At 51.9% G+C, this 14,679-nt stretch overlaps 2 protein-coding genes across 8 annotated transcripts in view; one reads left to right on the top strand and one right to left on the bottom strand.

The window, feature by feature from the left end:
* The first annotated feature begins 379 nt into the window (after positions 1–379).
* GRSF1 (G-rich RNA sequence binding factor 1) lies at positions 380–5,086 on the top strand. The gene is made up of 10 exons (XM_033059695.1): positions 380–538; positions 637–781; positions 1,416–1,571; positions 1,853–1,993; positions 2,621–2,750; positions 2,883–3,043; positions 3,159–3,286; positions 3,850–3,985; positions 4,106–4,189; positions 4,852–5,086. The coding sequence occupies exons 1-9, from the start codon at positions 380–382 to the stop codon at positions 4,162–4,164; spliced, it is 1,215 nt and encodes a 404-aa protein (XP_032915586.1). The 3' UTR covers positions 4,165–4,189; positions 4,852–5,086.
* Positions 5,087–5,194: 108 nt separating this feature from the next.
* The window catches only part of RUFY3 (RUN and FYVE domain containing 3), a 29,963-nt gene continuing 20,478 nt past the window's right edge, over positions 5,195–14,679 (bottom strand). For 5 of the 7 annotated variants that reach the window (XM_033059690.1, XM_033059689.1, XM_033059688.1 and 2 more), the window contains 4 exons: positions 14,562–14,642; positions 14,075–14,242; positions 13,285–13,382; positions 10,894–12,927 (listed from right to left, as the gene is read on the bottom strand). In XM_033059690.1, the coding sequence (XP_032915581.1) occupies positions 12,855–12,927; positions 13,285–13,382; positions 14,075–14,242; positions 14,562–14,642 (420 nt within the window). In that variant the 3' untranslated portion in view covers positions 10,894–12,854. Of the gene's footprint in view, positions 6,990–7,294; positions 7,370–7,626; positions 7,655–8,746; positions 8,824–9,440; positions 9,544–10,589; positions 10,710–10,893; positions 12,928–13,284; positions 13,383–14,074; positions 14,243–14,561; positions 14,643–14,679 lie in introns of those variants that run through there. The other 2 variants (XM_042779262.1, XM_033059694.2) reach the window with 2 other exon arrangements.

A 14,679-nucleotide genomic window follows, 5' to 3' on the forward strand; every position in this document is an offset into this window, starting at 1 on the left:
TACTTACAAGGGCCTGGAGTGACAGGACAGGGGGGGATGGCTTCACACTGACAGAAGGCACGGTTGGGTGGGATACTGGGAAGCACAGGCTGCCCAGAAGAACTGTGCCGTTCCCTGGAAGCGTTCATGTCCAGAATGGATGGGGCTTGGAGGAACCTGCTGTGGTGGAAGCTGTCGCTGCCCATGGCAGGGGGTGGAACGGGATGATCTTTAAGTTCCGTTCCGTTCCAACCCAGCGCTGTGGCAGGGACAGCCGAGTCCCGGGGAGCCGCGGGGGCAGTGCCCGGGAAGCGCTTCCCGTGCGGCGCCCCCGGGACGGAAGGAAGGAAGGAGGAGGGAGGGAGGAGGGAAGGTCGCGGGGCGGAGCCGCGATCCCGGCATGGCCGTGGCCGCCGCCGCCCGCCGCGCTCTGTCCGCGCTGCTGCTGCGCCGGGGCCCGGCGGTGCCGCCCGCGCTGCGCCTGCCCCGGCTCGCCCCGCTCCCGGCCCCCATCCCGATCCCGGCCCCGATCCCGATCCCGATCCGCGCATACAGCCAGGTACGGCCGTGTGGAAATGGCGGGCTCCCACCCCTGCGGGGAGCCGCGGCCTCCCGCTTCTCACCTGCTCGGCGCCTTCTCGCGTGTGTCCGTGACAGGTCACAGATGCTCCGTCCCACGAAGGTCGCCTCGCGGAGCAGGAGCCCGCCCCAGCCAAGGCGGAAAGCGACACCGTCTACCTCGTCAGGGCGCAAGGATTCCCGTTCTCGTGCACCGAGGAGGATGTCCTCACCTTCTTTGATAGTATGGTGTTCATTTTCCTCCCTAACTGTGCTGCATTGTTGGTATTGCATGCTCATTAGTTCATGACTACTTAAGAGAAGGACAATTGAGAGGTCATTAGCCAGAGAAAGATGAGGTCTTATTATTGCTGCAAAATTATTCACAACTGAAGGGAATAATCAACATCCAAACTGCTCGACACTGTCTATATTATCTTAAATTTAATTGGGCAGGGCTTTCCCTTCTTAATGTCCCTTCTTAAAGGCAGTTCAATTCAGTGATGCTCTTACAGGCCATTATGGCTGGCCCAAACTCCTCTCCTTTTAAGAAACTGGAGGTTTTTGCTAATTGATTTAAATTACACTATTGTTTTCTGATCCTAATTCATAGCCTTTACATACCTTTGTAGGGCTGATCCTCCCCACTGTCATAGGATGCTGCATCCTCCCAGGGGCCAGATGCAAGTTTTTAAATGACTTGCTGACCTGCCAAACTAAACCAAGTTTGACAATAGCTTGGTGTTAGAAATGCAAGTGTTGTACCCTCCGTCCTGCAGAGCTGAGGGGATGAGCCCTGAGCCCTGTGGTGAGGACACAGATCCCAGTGTCTGACGCAGTCCTGTGTGTCCCTGTGTTGTGTGTCCCTTGCTTTGCAGCCTGCAGAATTCGAAACGGTGAGAACGGGATACACTTCCTCTTAAACAGGGATGGGAGGCGCAGGGGGGATGCCCTGATCGAGCTGGAGTCCAAAGCAGACGTGCAGAGAGCCCTGGAGAAGCACCTGAGGTACATGGGCCCACGCTACGTGAAAGGTGGGTCTGGAGCAGCAGGAGCTGCGTGTCAGTGAAACTCCCCAGGGAACCAGAGCTCCCTGCTCAGTGGTGCAGGGCTGGAACTGAGCAGCAGATCGGGCACCACGGGGCCAAAATGTCCTAGGCTGGCCAGGGAGAGCAGAGGGGCAGGACCACAGGGCAGGGGGTTGGGGAGGAACCAGGATGGAGCTTTGCAGGGGGGAAAGCTGCCTTAGGAGAGCGGGTGCTGAGCGCTGCTTCCAGTGGCACGTGGGGAAAGGCTCGGTGCCCCTTCCTTGCAGTGTTTGAGGTGCACGACAGCGATGTGGAGGGCTTGCTGCGGAACCTGCGGGACGAGTCGCAGGCCATGAACGACGGGGTCGTGCTGCTCCGAGGCCTCCCCTTCACCTCCACCAAGGAGGACATCGCAGATTTCTTCTCAGGTAACTCAGCCTGGGCCACGCTCTTCCTTGGGCTGCTGCTGTTGTTCCTCAGGGCACAAGGCAGAGCACACACAGCCTCACACACCTTGAACACCACAAGGAGTTGCTGCTCCCCAGAAGCCACACAGGCTTTCTGAGCACCCTGCACAGTTTCCCTGCCCCTCTGACCTTGTGCAGATCCAATCCAGGGTCAGTACTTTGAGCACTCTGATTTGGGGCTAGGGGTTCCACTTGAATCCTTGTCCCATGCCCAGTGCTGGAGCACATCCCAGCTCCCCAGGATGACATTCTGCAGCACAGAAAGTGTATTCACTGAATCTGACTTGAGTTTTAAAAAATACAGGAAAAACCCTACCATAATAAGAGAAAATTTCAAGAACATTTGTGCTCTGCATCAGCTTGTCCAGAACCCAGATTCACCTACTGGAAGCCTCAAACTGATTCCTTCTTTTAATTAAGTCTTCTGTGAAAACTGTCTTAAAGCAAAAAATTGGAGTTAGGTACTCCAGGCAAGCATGAGCAGTTTTTTCAGAACTATTTACATGCCCAATTAGCTCATCAAAAAACAGGGGGGAAAAAAAAGCTTTCTGAGCTATAGCACAAGTTTCTGTCCCCTGCCATCTCTAGGTTTGAAAATAACAGACATAGCCTTCATTTACCGGGGAGACAGAAGAACAGGAGAAGCTTTTGTGCAGTTTGAGACTCCTGAAATGGCTGCTAAGGCCCTGCTACGGCACAAGGAATATATGGGAAATAGGTGAGTGCTTCCCTGGAGTTCAGGGGTAGGAGAACGTGTGTGAACACCTGTGTGACTTGGAGCTTCCTGACCTTCCTCACCCACCTGGCTCACACACCTCCATTTCCACGTGCTCTTTCCCTTTGGCTCCAGGTACATAGAAGTGTATGTGAGCAGGAAGCACCAGATGCAGAGGCACATGCCCTACAGCAGGCAGGTGATGGCCTATTCCAGGGAGAGAAGAGAGTATGAATCCATCCCTGAAGACAGGGGCTGGAGAGACACTGGAGGCTCCTATGCCGGAGGAGAAATCAGTGAGTCCCTCCCTGTTGTGAGTGTTCCTCGAGGCCCCTTCGTGTCACCCCACAGCTTTCACGTGAGGAAGGGGCACTGCAAGCACTAGTGATGGTTTTTCCCTCCATTCCACAGGATTGTACAGGGAAGGAACAGAAAGCCCCAGGAACGTTCTAGAGTCTGAGAACGCCTCGTCACCACCACGGCACTTTGTCCACATGAGAGGATTTCCTTCCCAAGCTAGTGCCCAGGACATCATAAATGTGAGTAGCAGGCTGTGGGTGAAGTGTGCTTCTGTCATTACCTGTGCAAGCCCTCAGTTAATTGTTAGAGCTGCAGGAGTTGCAGGTTTTAATTAATTAGTGTCTGTTAGTTCGCAGTGCCTTGTGGCTTTGGACAGCTGTGGCCTCAGGCACAACAGGGATCTGCTCCTGTCCATGAATAAAAAGGAATTAAGGCTTGCTGGGATGTGTTAATATCCATCACTAGGCTTGAGGAGCCACTGAGAATCTAAAGCCAGATTTCAGAGTAGCTGACTGCACAGCAGCATCAGCAGTGTACATGGAGCTGCACTGATGTGTACAGAGCATGGGTGCTGTGTGAGGATTTTTATTCCTGGCAGGAGTTCCTGTGCCAGGAGCTCACAGGGGCTGGCACAGGTGCCTGGGGAGTGCCTCAGCTTCACTCAGATGGATCAGGGAGCCTTTTGCTGCTCAGGAGCTCAGACCCCCCATGGGTCAGCAAATTTTGGCAGTAGAAGCAGTGAGTTTCTGGGGAATAGGGGGCTTTACTGTTGTTTCTCACTAAACTCTTTGCTGCTTTTCAGTTTTTTGCTCCACTGCGGCCCACAAGGATCTTGGTGGAATATGACTCCCATGGAGATGCCACAGGAGAGGCAGAGGTGCACTTTGAGAGCCACGAGGATGCAGTCGCAGCCATGGCCAGGGAGGGGGCACAGATGGGTAAGTGAGGAAAAGGGAGGGCATCATACAACCCTGGTTTGGTACAGACAGAAAAAAAAATCCAAAACAATGTAACACATGCAAGTCTCTGACCTCAGCCCACCTCTGTTCCATCTCCAGAGAGCTGTGCCATTGAACTGTTCCTGAATGAACATCCCAAGGGCAAGGAGAACTGCTAGTGCCAGCAGCACAGGCGCAGGTTTGGTAAGCACAGCCCTCTGTCCTTCCTGCTCTCTTTGTAGCAACACTCCAATCTGCAGTATTCCAACCAGCCCAGAGGGTAAAACACAGAGGGGAGAAGGGAACCACCCCCCAGCCTGGCACCAGGTGTCCAGCCTGGATCCCAGAGCCTGCACCTCCACATTCCACAGCTGCCAGTCCTGCTGCAGGAAAGCTCTGATGGGGTTATATTCCCTGGCAAGGAGAGGAAGCATGGCTAAGCATTTCCCATGGGTGTGACTTCATAGAAACTGGTCTTTTGGAGGGGGTGGATTTGATGTGACCATGAAAGATGGTGGACAGCTTGCTCCATGAATTCCCCTCAGAAAATGCTCCCCAAACCCTGGGCCCTGCAGCAGGGAGGGCAGCCCACCCATCCTGGACTGTTAATCCAGGCCAGGGAAAAATGCTTGGGGCAGGTTCAGAATGCAAACTCTGACTTCTTACCTGCATCCCAGGGTTCCTTGTGCCTGTGCTGCAGCCCTGCCTGGAGTCTGTGGTATTTTACTATTGGCAAACTGTACTACTTGTTTCTAATAGAGCATTAACTGGGAATAAGAGGCAGTGGGCATTGGAGAAGAAAAGGAAAACAGTAAGCCACAGTGAGGGAGTGAGTGATTTTTATTTTTCCTCTTGCTTGTTTTTAGGCCAAGCAAACACACTCCGTGGCCATGAGCATGAAGATGAGGTCTCAGTGTCACCGTGCAGCAAGCAGGAGAAGCTGAGTTCAGCCTTGTGTAAGAGCCTGTAATGAACGTGAGGGGCTGTGAGGAGCTGCTCCAGCAGCAGCTGCAGTGGGAGTGGCCAGGGCTGCAGGGTGGAGCAGTCCTGGGCTCCAGGTCCATCAGGTTACATTAATAAAACACCAGGATTGCCAATTAACAGCTGAGTGATCTCAGGCCTCACACAGGTGCATGCTGTTGCTCTGGACCCTTTCCTACCTCCAGCCCCAGAGGAATGGGATGGAAAGAGCACTCAGGAGGCAGGATATGGATGATCAAGTTTGTTTATTGTGTAGAACAAAATTAACATCAGAAAAGCTGTCCCCCCATTGCCAGGGTCGGGGTGTGAGCCCACCCTGGCATCACAGAGTACCTGAGCTCAGAGGTAGCTGGCAGCCAGCACAGTCCCACTCCCACCTTCCCCAAGGCCAGTCCATGGCAGCCACCAGGGCTGTGCTCTGCAGGGGCTCCCTGCTCCATGGAGTTTAATCCTCCATTTCCAGTTTAATGCTCCCTCTGCATTGCTTGGCTCTTGTTTTCTCCTCAGGGAATGAGTCACGGGGGGGCTGAGTGTAAGAGTTCACGCTGTTGGATATGGGCAGTACGTACCCAAAACCACTGACCCTGAATTCAGGGTTTTCTCCAACCACCTCCAGTGTCCCACCCCTTCAGAGAACTCAGCAATTCACCTGAATCCCAGGCTTTTGGTATTTCGCCATATTTTTGGGGATACCAGCAAGGAAATGGGTCAGGAGGCTGCCTGGGGGCTAAAAGAGCAGGGAAGCGTACAAGTTGGGTGGCTGAACATGCTGAGTCCCAAAAGGATCTAGGAGAGATGATTGCTGGTACAAAGCAGTACCAACCATGGCTGTAGCTCAGCTCCAAGAGGCTGTTTCATGTGGTTCCAGCCAATCTAATAACTAGAAAATCCCCTCCAAGGAATTGACCACTATCCCCTGACAACATCAGTACAAACCAGTGCACTTGTCACACCAGTGCATCCCTTTTCTATTAACTACAGGACATTCTGTGGTCTCAGAGACTGCAGGAGGTGCCGGGAGAAAAGGAGTAAACATTCCTGTGACAGAGTAAGCCACCACCCCTTTCTGGACTAACAAAATTCCTTGAGGGGACAGTAACAAAGAATGATGTGGCATGAACCATGAAACCTCTCTGAACTGAATGTGCAATTAAAATTTATAACAGGTGAGAAGTGTTCCCATTTAGCTTTGATCCAACAAAAAGTGAAATGCCAGGTTCACTGTAACAACGTTTCCATGTGCACAAGGTGGAGCAGTGGATCCCTCTGATGGGGATTGGGCCCAGCCCCCGAAGCACAGAGGGGGAACAGAACATTCACAGCTTGGTTTGGGGTGTCCCTGTGCAGGCTGAGCCCCTGTGAGAGCCCTGAGCCAAGGAAATGCAGCGAGGATGAGCTCACACCATCACCTCGGGGCTCCCAGGATGAGCCAGCCTGTCCAGGGCAAACGGAGAAGGGGAGATGGGATTTCAAGTGCAGCCACATGTGAGGAACACCAACACTCCTGTTGGGTCGTGGGGAGCCTTTGCTCAGCAGCACACACACCCACACCACACCCGTGAGGGTGAGAACGCTCCTGACTTCCACATGCAGCAACAGCTCCGGTTTGGGCAGGGGCTCCCAGAGTGCCGAGACTGCTCAGGCACACCTTGGGGCTGCTCCATGTGACATTCCCATGCAGTTCTCCACAGCACAGGCTGATCTGGGTACAGGGAAGGGCTCAGGCTGCTGTTTTAGTAAGAGGAGATTCTAAACACCAAGAAGCTGCTTCCCATCTGACCTCCAGAGCACACGGACAAGTGTCTTTGCATTCCCCCTGAACAGCTCCAGAAACACCTTCAGCTCCAGCTGCTGTTGTCACCCCTGTGCCACCCCTCCCCTACAAGGGGCTGCTGGAATACTGCTGGATGAGCCGCTGGTGGCAGGGGTTGCAGACGCGCTCGGGGTTGATGCTGGACGGGAGGGGCAGCTCGTGTGCCGAGCAGGCTTCACAGAAGGTGCCCCCACAGTTCTTGCAGATGTTCTGGAAGGCAGGAAAAGGACAGAAGGCAAGGAGAGGTTCAGGTCTTGGCACATCAACTCGGGGAAAAACAAACACTGAGCTAAGGAAGGGAAGAAGCTGCTGAGGGAGAGGAGAACCAAACCACTGAGCAGGGGATCATCACCCCATCAGCATTTAACCAAGCTCTGTTAAGGGCAGAGAGGCCTGCAAGGGCTCACTTGTTGGCCCAAGTCACCAGCAGGAATGTGAGACTGCACAGCAGAAAGCAGAGGGAGCTCACAGGCAGAGTGTGTGGGAGATGATGGCCATTCAAGGCCAGGACTCACCTTTCTCTGGCTCCTGCTGGCCTCCCCCTGGCAGAGCTGGCACAGCTCGGCGTGCCCGGGCCCCGGCAGCTGCTCCTAAAGCCAACACCAAGACATTGTGCTTTACATGGCTCCTGTGGCAGAGCTCAGCAGCAACAGGGGGGAACTAAACAGGGTTTTCACTGGGAACAAGCTGACAGCAGCAAATTGCCAGTGCACAAGACAGCACAAGGCATCCCAGTGGCACTCTGGGGGTCTGGGCTGTGCTTTGCCAAGTGCACGAGAAGGAGCAGACTTTGGTCCAGCTGATTGACAGGAAAAGAGCAAAACAACCAAGAAAGAGAATCACCCACCTGCTCTTCCTGTGTGCTGCTGGGTGACCTACAAGGGAACAACAGTGTCACTTGGAGCAGGCCTTCCATCACCAGAACCTTTAACTAAAACATCTGTGCCACCAGGGAACTCCCTCATCCTGCTTTTAAAACCCTCCCCAGATTTTTCAGTAGCACTCCTGGTTCAATGGGAAGAGAAGAAAAAATGGCAAAATACCTTCAGGAGAGCAGAAGAGAGGGAGCATGAACACAGAAAAGACTGCTGAGGTGCTACAGCAAAACAGTTTCAAACTGCTGATCCCTACCCCTGCTGTGAAATGCAGCAATAAAGCACCACAAGGTCTGTAAACCATCAACCTGACCCTCACTGCCTTAAACACTCCAGGTGAAACGGGGCTAAAAAACATCTCAGGCCTGGGAGGGTTTTACTGTCTGGCAAAGCAGATTTGAAGTGCTTTATGCTATTTTTAGGAGGATATTTTCCTGATTAACTCAATGGAGAATGCCTCTCCATTGGCACTCGAGACACTGCAGCAGAGCCCTGACAGTCAGAGCACTTCCAGTGGGCTGTTCCATCCCTGAGCCAAAGCCTCAGCACTGAGCTGTGCCCAGGGGCTTGGAAAACACCTTTTAACTCCTAAAACCAAATACTAAAATCCTGCAACAACAACCATCCTCTGTAATAATTCAGCTTGGAAACAAGTGACCTGAACCACAATTTTACAGAGCCATCTTAAGATCTCACTTGAAATTTTCTTTTCCCAACAGCTGCTCTTTAGGAGGTCCGAACACCCTTCTCCTTTCCCTCGCCAAAGGTACTTTGGACATGAGTTCCAAAGGTCTTGCATTTGGCTTACCAAGGACTCTTTAGTCAGAAAAAGTAGTAAACAGCAGGTTTAGATAGAAAAAAATTCAAAGGTAAATGGGAGAGACACAGAGCTTTTCCCATTTGGAAGCAAACAACAGAACCTCCTCCTTCCCTTTGACAGCTAAGGAAAAGCAGCAGAAAACTCAGCATGAGGTTGGAAATCTTTCTTAAAAAGGGAAGCTGGACTATTCCAAGCTCCCTGTTGGTGCAGAAATCAGAGAAGGAAAAGCAGGACTTGGGAAAGGAGAGGCAGAACAGATTTGTTTTCCCTACCTGTGTGGCAGGACACTGTTCTCTCTCAGCGGCTCCTTCACTTTAGCGTTCTCTTCCTGCGTTCTGAGCTTCCCATCCTGCCAAAAGGAAACACTCACCCATCAGCTGCACCAGAGGAACACTGCAGCTGACTCCTGCCACACTGCCAGGGGAGCACTGCTGTTCTGGGATGCTGCTCTGCCCCTCCTTGGCACAGAGGGGTATCTGTGTCCCAGGCTGCCCTGGGAGCAGCTCCCAGTGCTTTCCCTCTGCCTCTCGGAGGTGGGCAGGGGTCCCACCAGTTGTTCTTTGCAGAGCAGAGGCTGAGAACAAGGATGGGCTGGAGAGGGTTTGTAAAACCTGACCAGAGGCAAAGTTTCCCAGCCAGCAAAGGAAAGAATCCTCCCCTTCTCCCCAGCTGAGCCATGAGGCCTAACGCACTTCACTGAAATTGTGCAATACTGGTCAAAAAAGACAAAACTGCACCTTTCAGGCAGACCAGGGAGAAACAAAGAAGGGCAGAAGCCATCTCTGTTACTGCACAGTTCTTGTTACAATTCAAGCTGCCTGTTCAGAGTGTACAAAAACCATCCCAAAGCTCCTCTGGTTGTGGCACATGAACAGCAACCATTTACTGCCCAAGAAAGCTCAGTAAAAGCAATCAATCCAAGGGAAGCTGTACCTCAAACCCGAGCCAAAACCCAAGTGACATTACCTGTCTGAGCCAATTCTTGGGGCCTTTTTTGCTTTCTTGGCTGCGCTGGTGACTGTGAGACCATCTGTCTCTTTCCCGCCTTAGCTCCAGCTCTAGGTGGCTCCTGGAATGCCAGGTGGAATTGTGAATAAAGGATGGTTTGGGGACACTTGGCATTACAAAATGATGAACTGTTTGACCCTTTCTTCACACCCCTAACTCAACAGCTAAAATTGCCTCTTGGAACCCAAAGTTGTCTCGCAGTGTGTTTAGCCATAATGTGTCAGGATGAGAAACCTACAAGTCTAATTCTGGCACAGTTTACCATCCAACTGATGCAAAACCAGACCCATTTGTCCTCCTAAGCTCACCCATGCACACCCAGGACCTCACACCAATTGCTGACCAAAGGGATTTTCTGGTTGTCAGAGCAGCTTTTTGAAAAAGGAAACAAAAAGCTGGGCCAGGAGGGGAAGAAGAGACAAAATCCTCCTTGCATCCAGCAATGCTCCCACAGAATTCATCCCAGTGACCTTGCAACAAGCCACAGATGCATCAAGGCTCCAGGAGACACTCTTCTATTTTAAGGAATGAGATTTGTCTGTGTCCCTGACACTGCTCAAGTGATGAGGCTACAGGGGAAAATGTGATTGCTTCTGACAAGGCCTCTGTTTGGCTTCCAGCAAAACTAAGAGCAGTTTCAATGGGGAAAAAATCCACATCACAGTACTGTGTGTCATGTAAGACAACCAAAATCACTGGCCTTGCTCCAGCCCCTTCAGTGTTTGCTCCAGACAGAGACTTGGCTGCTCAATCTCTGCCCGGGAGCAGCAAATCATTAATGTGAGCTTTGGATTCGCAATTATCACAGAAGCACAGAAGGTTTGAGTTGGAAAGGACCTTACAGACTGTCTTGTACCCTGTGCCATGTGCAAGGACACCTTCCACTGGATCAGACAGCTCCAAGCCCTGTCCAACCTGGCCTTGAACCCTTCCAGGAGCAGGGCATCCACAGCTATTCTGGGCAGCCAGTGTCCAAGCCATGCTGTTCCCAACTGGAGTTCCACCTCAGCACAGGACCTGCCTGGCTCCCTCTGCATCCCTGCTCCCTCTGCCATCCCCCAGACACAGCAAGAGCCCAGGAAAGAGGGTGGGAAAGGGTCTCTTCACCGCTGCCTGGAGAGCTCTTCCACTTGCAGCTGGAGGCTGTTGATTTTGTCCCCAAACTCCTGCTTGAAGAGCCGGTTGTCCTGCTGGGCCAGCTGCCGCTCCTTCTCTGCCTGTCGCAATCTGGATTTGAGCCACATGAACTTGTGATAAAAAACAAAAGCCATGGTGGGGAGGAAGACCGAGTTTAACCAACAAATAAAAAACCCAGTGAAAAGGTAAAGCCAAAAAAAGAGAATGGTAAAAACAATGGAAAGGAGGAAAATAGTTCAAAGCAAAGCAAAATGTAGGTGAACCAGGCAGAAGCTCTCATTTTCAATAGTTTTTATTCTATCACTACAGTTTACAGCCATTATATGAGAAACAGAAAACATCACTTTTATCCAGATTCGAAGCAAACCTCAAGTACACAGAATTTTAAGTCCAATTGGGGTTTAATGTACGTTACATTTCAGCTCTGCACAGGTAACTGGAACTTGCAACATAGGTTGTAGCTACTCTATTGAGAATTAGTGCATATTCCTGGTCTCTCCCATGGATGGAAACCTTGGCTCAAGCCCCAGCACAGCACCACATTCCACCACCTGGGGCCTGACATCAGAAGCAGCCAGACCCTTCAATCTGTCTGATTTCAGCACCATCCCAGTCCCTGCTCCTACAGCAGAACTGTGCTAAGGGCAGGGAGTTCCTGCCCTAACCAGCTGCTCACACACCTCCATCAAAGCTTCCACCTTTCCCTCAGGACTGTTTTTTCTCCAGGGAGTTGGAGTTTCTCGTAGCAGGTTACTGAGGGGTGAGTCTATAGGCTCAAGCATGCGGCTGGGCCATGGCAGGGAGGATCCCAGCAGGGCTGTGCTGGGAGCCTGGGGAACAACCCCACAGTGGCCCAGGCTCACACCTGCAGGGACCAGGCTGAGCCCCGTGGGTTTTTGAACACACCCAGGTGTTCCCTCCTGCCTTTGTCACATTTGCCACCCGCTGCCCCAAGGAGCACTGTCCCACAGGTCAAAGGGAGAACCGGCACCAAAGAATTATGACAAGCATCTCACCAGAGCAAAAAACCCCTAATTCAACACACAAACTCCCCAAATCCAACCCTCCAAAAGTAAAAGGTATCTCGAGGAGCGTTTATAAACCTAAAGCCTGTGAGAGGCCAGCACAGGGGCTTCAGTGATCAAAGAATGTTAGTTTATAATAGTTCAAGCTACAGTTACTTCAGATTTTGCACCAGAGTGTTAAACTGGCAATTATTTTTCTATTGAGAGGCATTTCTAAGCTTTAGCTCTTGTTCCATTAGCAAATTCCATTTGTTTTGAGCAAGGCAAACTCAGAAGAAAATGCAAAGTGTATAAAAGGCAACTCTTTCAGCCACCAACTACTCGGACAAGAAAAGGGCAAGGACCAAATTTCCATCTCCACTCCCCACTGCTGCACACCGGCTTCCTTCTCCTGTTTTTAATATGTTTTTGTTTCCTTTAAACAAAGATCAGATTATTTTTTACAAAACTGGTAACTTCCCTTTGTGGGAAGGGGAGAGACCTCCCCAAACACCTCTCCTCCACCTCCTGGGGTCAGGAAGGACCACAGGGCACGTCTGGAGGGATTCCTGGCGGAGGTAGAAGCAATGCAGAGAAGGAGGTTTCCACTGAACTTACCACTCTACCGCGTTACTCTAAGACACCTACAGCTACTAATTCTGGACACATGAAGTTGAAAGGAATAAGGATAAGTCCCCACCCTCCCCCCAAGTCCCTAAGGCAGAATCCAGGCAGGCTGGTTACGGGAGGGCCGGTCTTCCCGGCGCCGGCTCGGGCTCGGGGCTGGACCCACAGAACAGGAGAGAACGGGGAACGGCTTGGGCTACGCACACAACTACTGTCAACAACTTCCAGGGATGCATTTCTCGTCTACGTCACAAAAGGGCAATACAGAAAGGAGCTGGGTGTCCCGAGCTGGCCGCGGTCCGGCTGAGCCAGCGTGCCGAGGGCCGTGCTGCTGGGCACGGCCGCCTCCCCGCTCCTGAGGCTCTCCCGGGCGCTCGGGGCCAGCTCGCTGGTACTTGAACATGGTTTACATGGCAGGGCTGGGGATGGTTAGACCCGACTACATCTCGGCAGAAAAAACCACTCATTTTAAAAACTCGGAAAATCCCAAATCAACTTTAGGTGACAATTAACATTTTAACGGTTGCTTTTAGCAATTCTCAAGTTCTCCCCTCATAAATGAGTTCTGATGTCAGAGCTGTGAGGTGGCCAGACATAAAAATGTCTAATGATGCTTTTGGATCAGTTTGTTTGCTGCACTATTTAAGGTTTTTGCCTGTTTCACCAAATCCTTTTCACTGTATAAGTAAGTCAGAAGGGGGATGATGAGAAAACGAAAAAAATAAGAACAGCAAGAGAGAAAGAACATATGAATTAGCTGAGTAGGTACCGTGAAACATTTCAAACACAAACCTGTTGCAAAGAAAACTGCCCTGTTTACCAAGAGCCCTTCCCAAGAGAAACCCTAAAATGAGACACCCAGTGGAGTGCAATGCTCTCCTCCTCAGCCAAGTCCCAGAGGTGCTGCTCCCACTGCTCCCCTCAGGCAGCTCTGTCCAGCAGAGCACTGGGGCTCTCCCCTGGCCCATTCTGGATCCATGGGACACTACACTAAAGGACAAACCAGTGGATCATGGTTCCCTTTCCTGTCTTACCTTTGTTCCAGCTGTTTGATGGTGGCAGCCATCTGATTTGTTTTTTCTTCCAAGCGGCTGTTTAATTCACTCTTCTGTTTCACTCCCATGTCTGAACTCTGGGAAGAGGAGCAGTGGGGGTTGTGTGAGGAGCAGTAAATCCCAAATAAGCCCCCATAAATCATTTGGCACATGAAACAACAGGGCAGAAGCAAATGCCAGGTCAGTACTGCAAGGACCAGTGTCTCGCCACAGAGCTGCAGGCTCCATCTGGACCCCACAACAGGGCAATGTCACCATCCATCAATCATGCTGGATATGGAAAATGCATCATGCAGTGCCTGCTAAAATTCAGCATCTTAATGTAACTGAGCTGCTTTGAACAAAGCCACTGGCTCAAGGAGAGAAAAGCAACTCTTTGGTGTTGTCAAGTGGGTTTTAGGATCTATTCTGAGCGTTGTGCTGCTGTTGGGAGAGTCTGCTTGTGTCACCACACAGTTACACCAGGAGCCCTCCACACTGGACTGTGCTGGAACACAGGTTCCAAAGGCTCTTTTCACACCACAAAACCACACAGGATGCCTTCCCCTGTCTCACACACAGGTTTCTGGACCACAAGGGATTTTTGTTCAGAATGAATTGCACTTGCCTTTACCCTCCACCACATCCCAGTGCTCTCACAGCAGGACAGGAGTGTGCTGCACAGCCTGTGACCCTTCCACACCCAGCACCTTTCCAACAGGCAGGAGGAATAAATGCACAGCAGCTCTCACCTCCATCTGCAATTCCCTGCACTTCCTTAGCTCCCTACCTGCAGCTTGAAAGACAGCTCATGCTTGAGGGCCCTGAGATCGTCCAGCTGCTGTCTGAGTGCCACCAGCGCGTCCTGCTTCTCACAGACATCCTTCTCCAGCATCTTCATGGCCAGCTCCATCTCCTGCCGCATCCCGATCTGCGCCTCCAGCTCCTTCTCCACGTCCTGGAACACAAGGAGCCCTCAGCACCTCCAGGAGCTGACTGGGGGTAACCACCCTTCCCTTCTGCACTGCCACAACTTCAGTCACATGTGCCTGAAGGAGAGTAACTCCCCAGTTTTCAGTCCAGTATCACAGCCAGGTGTGCAGCATGGCTAGCAGTCAGGGAATTCTTTGGCATGGAGGGCTCTAAGGAAGGGTTTTATTTCCTCTGTACCTTTGGGTCAGGCATTTTCCTCCCCAGGTAGGTACCCAACAAGAGCTCAGCACGGCAGTGACCTTTGGCAGCCCTGTGGGGCGAGCCCCAGCCCCCCCAGTGCTCACCAGGCGCAGCTGAGTCTCCTCCTTGAGCTGCTTGCGTGCCTCAGTCAGTGCCTGCCCGTCAGCAGTTCTGTCCTTGGTGGCCTGAGGGAACAGACACAGGTCACTTGGCAGTGTGTAC

The sequence above is a fragment of the Catharus ustulatus genome, chromosome 5 (assembly GCF_009819885.2).
Source record: "Catharus ustulatus isolate bCatUst1 chromosome 5, bCatUst1.pri.v2, whole genome shotgun sequence".
In the NCBI taxonomy this organism is placed as follows: Eukaryota; Metazoa; Chordata; class Aves; order Passeriformes; family Turdidae; genus Catharus; species Catharus ustulatus.

Coding starts and splice junctions, on each gene's coding strand:
- GRSF1 (XM_033059695.1), top strand. CDS start 380: ATGGCCGTGGCCGCCGCCGCCCGCCGCGCTCTGTCCGCGCTGCTGCTG. Junction 1,572..1,852: donor GGGCCCACGCTACGTGAAAG/GTGGGTCTGGAG, acceptor CCTTCCTTGCAG/TGTTTGAGGTGCACGACAGC. Junction 3,287..3,849: donor GTGCCCAGGACATCATAAAT/GTGAGTAGCAGG, acceptor GCTGCTTTTCAG/TTTTTTGCTCCACTGCGGCC.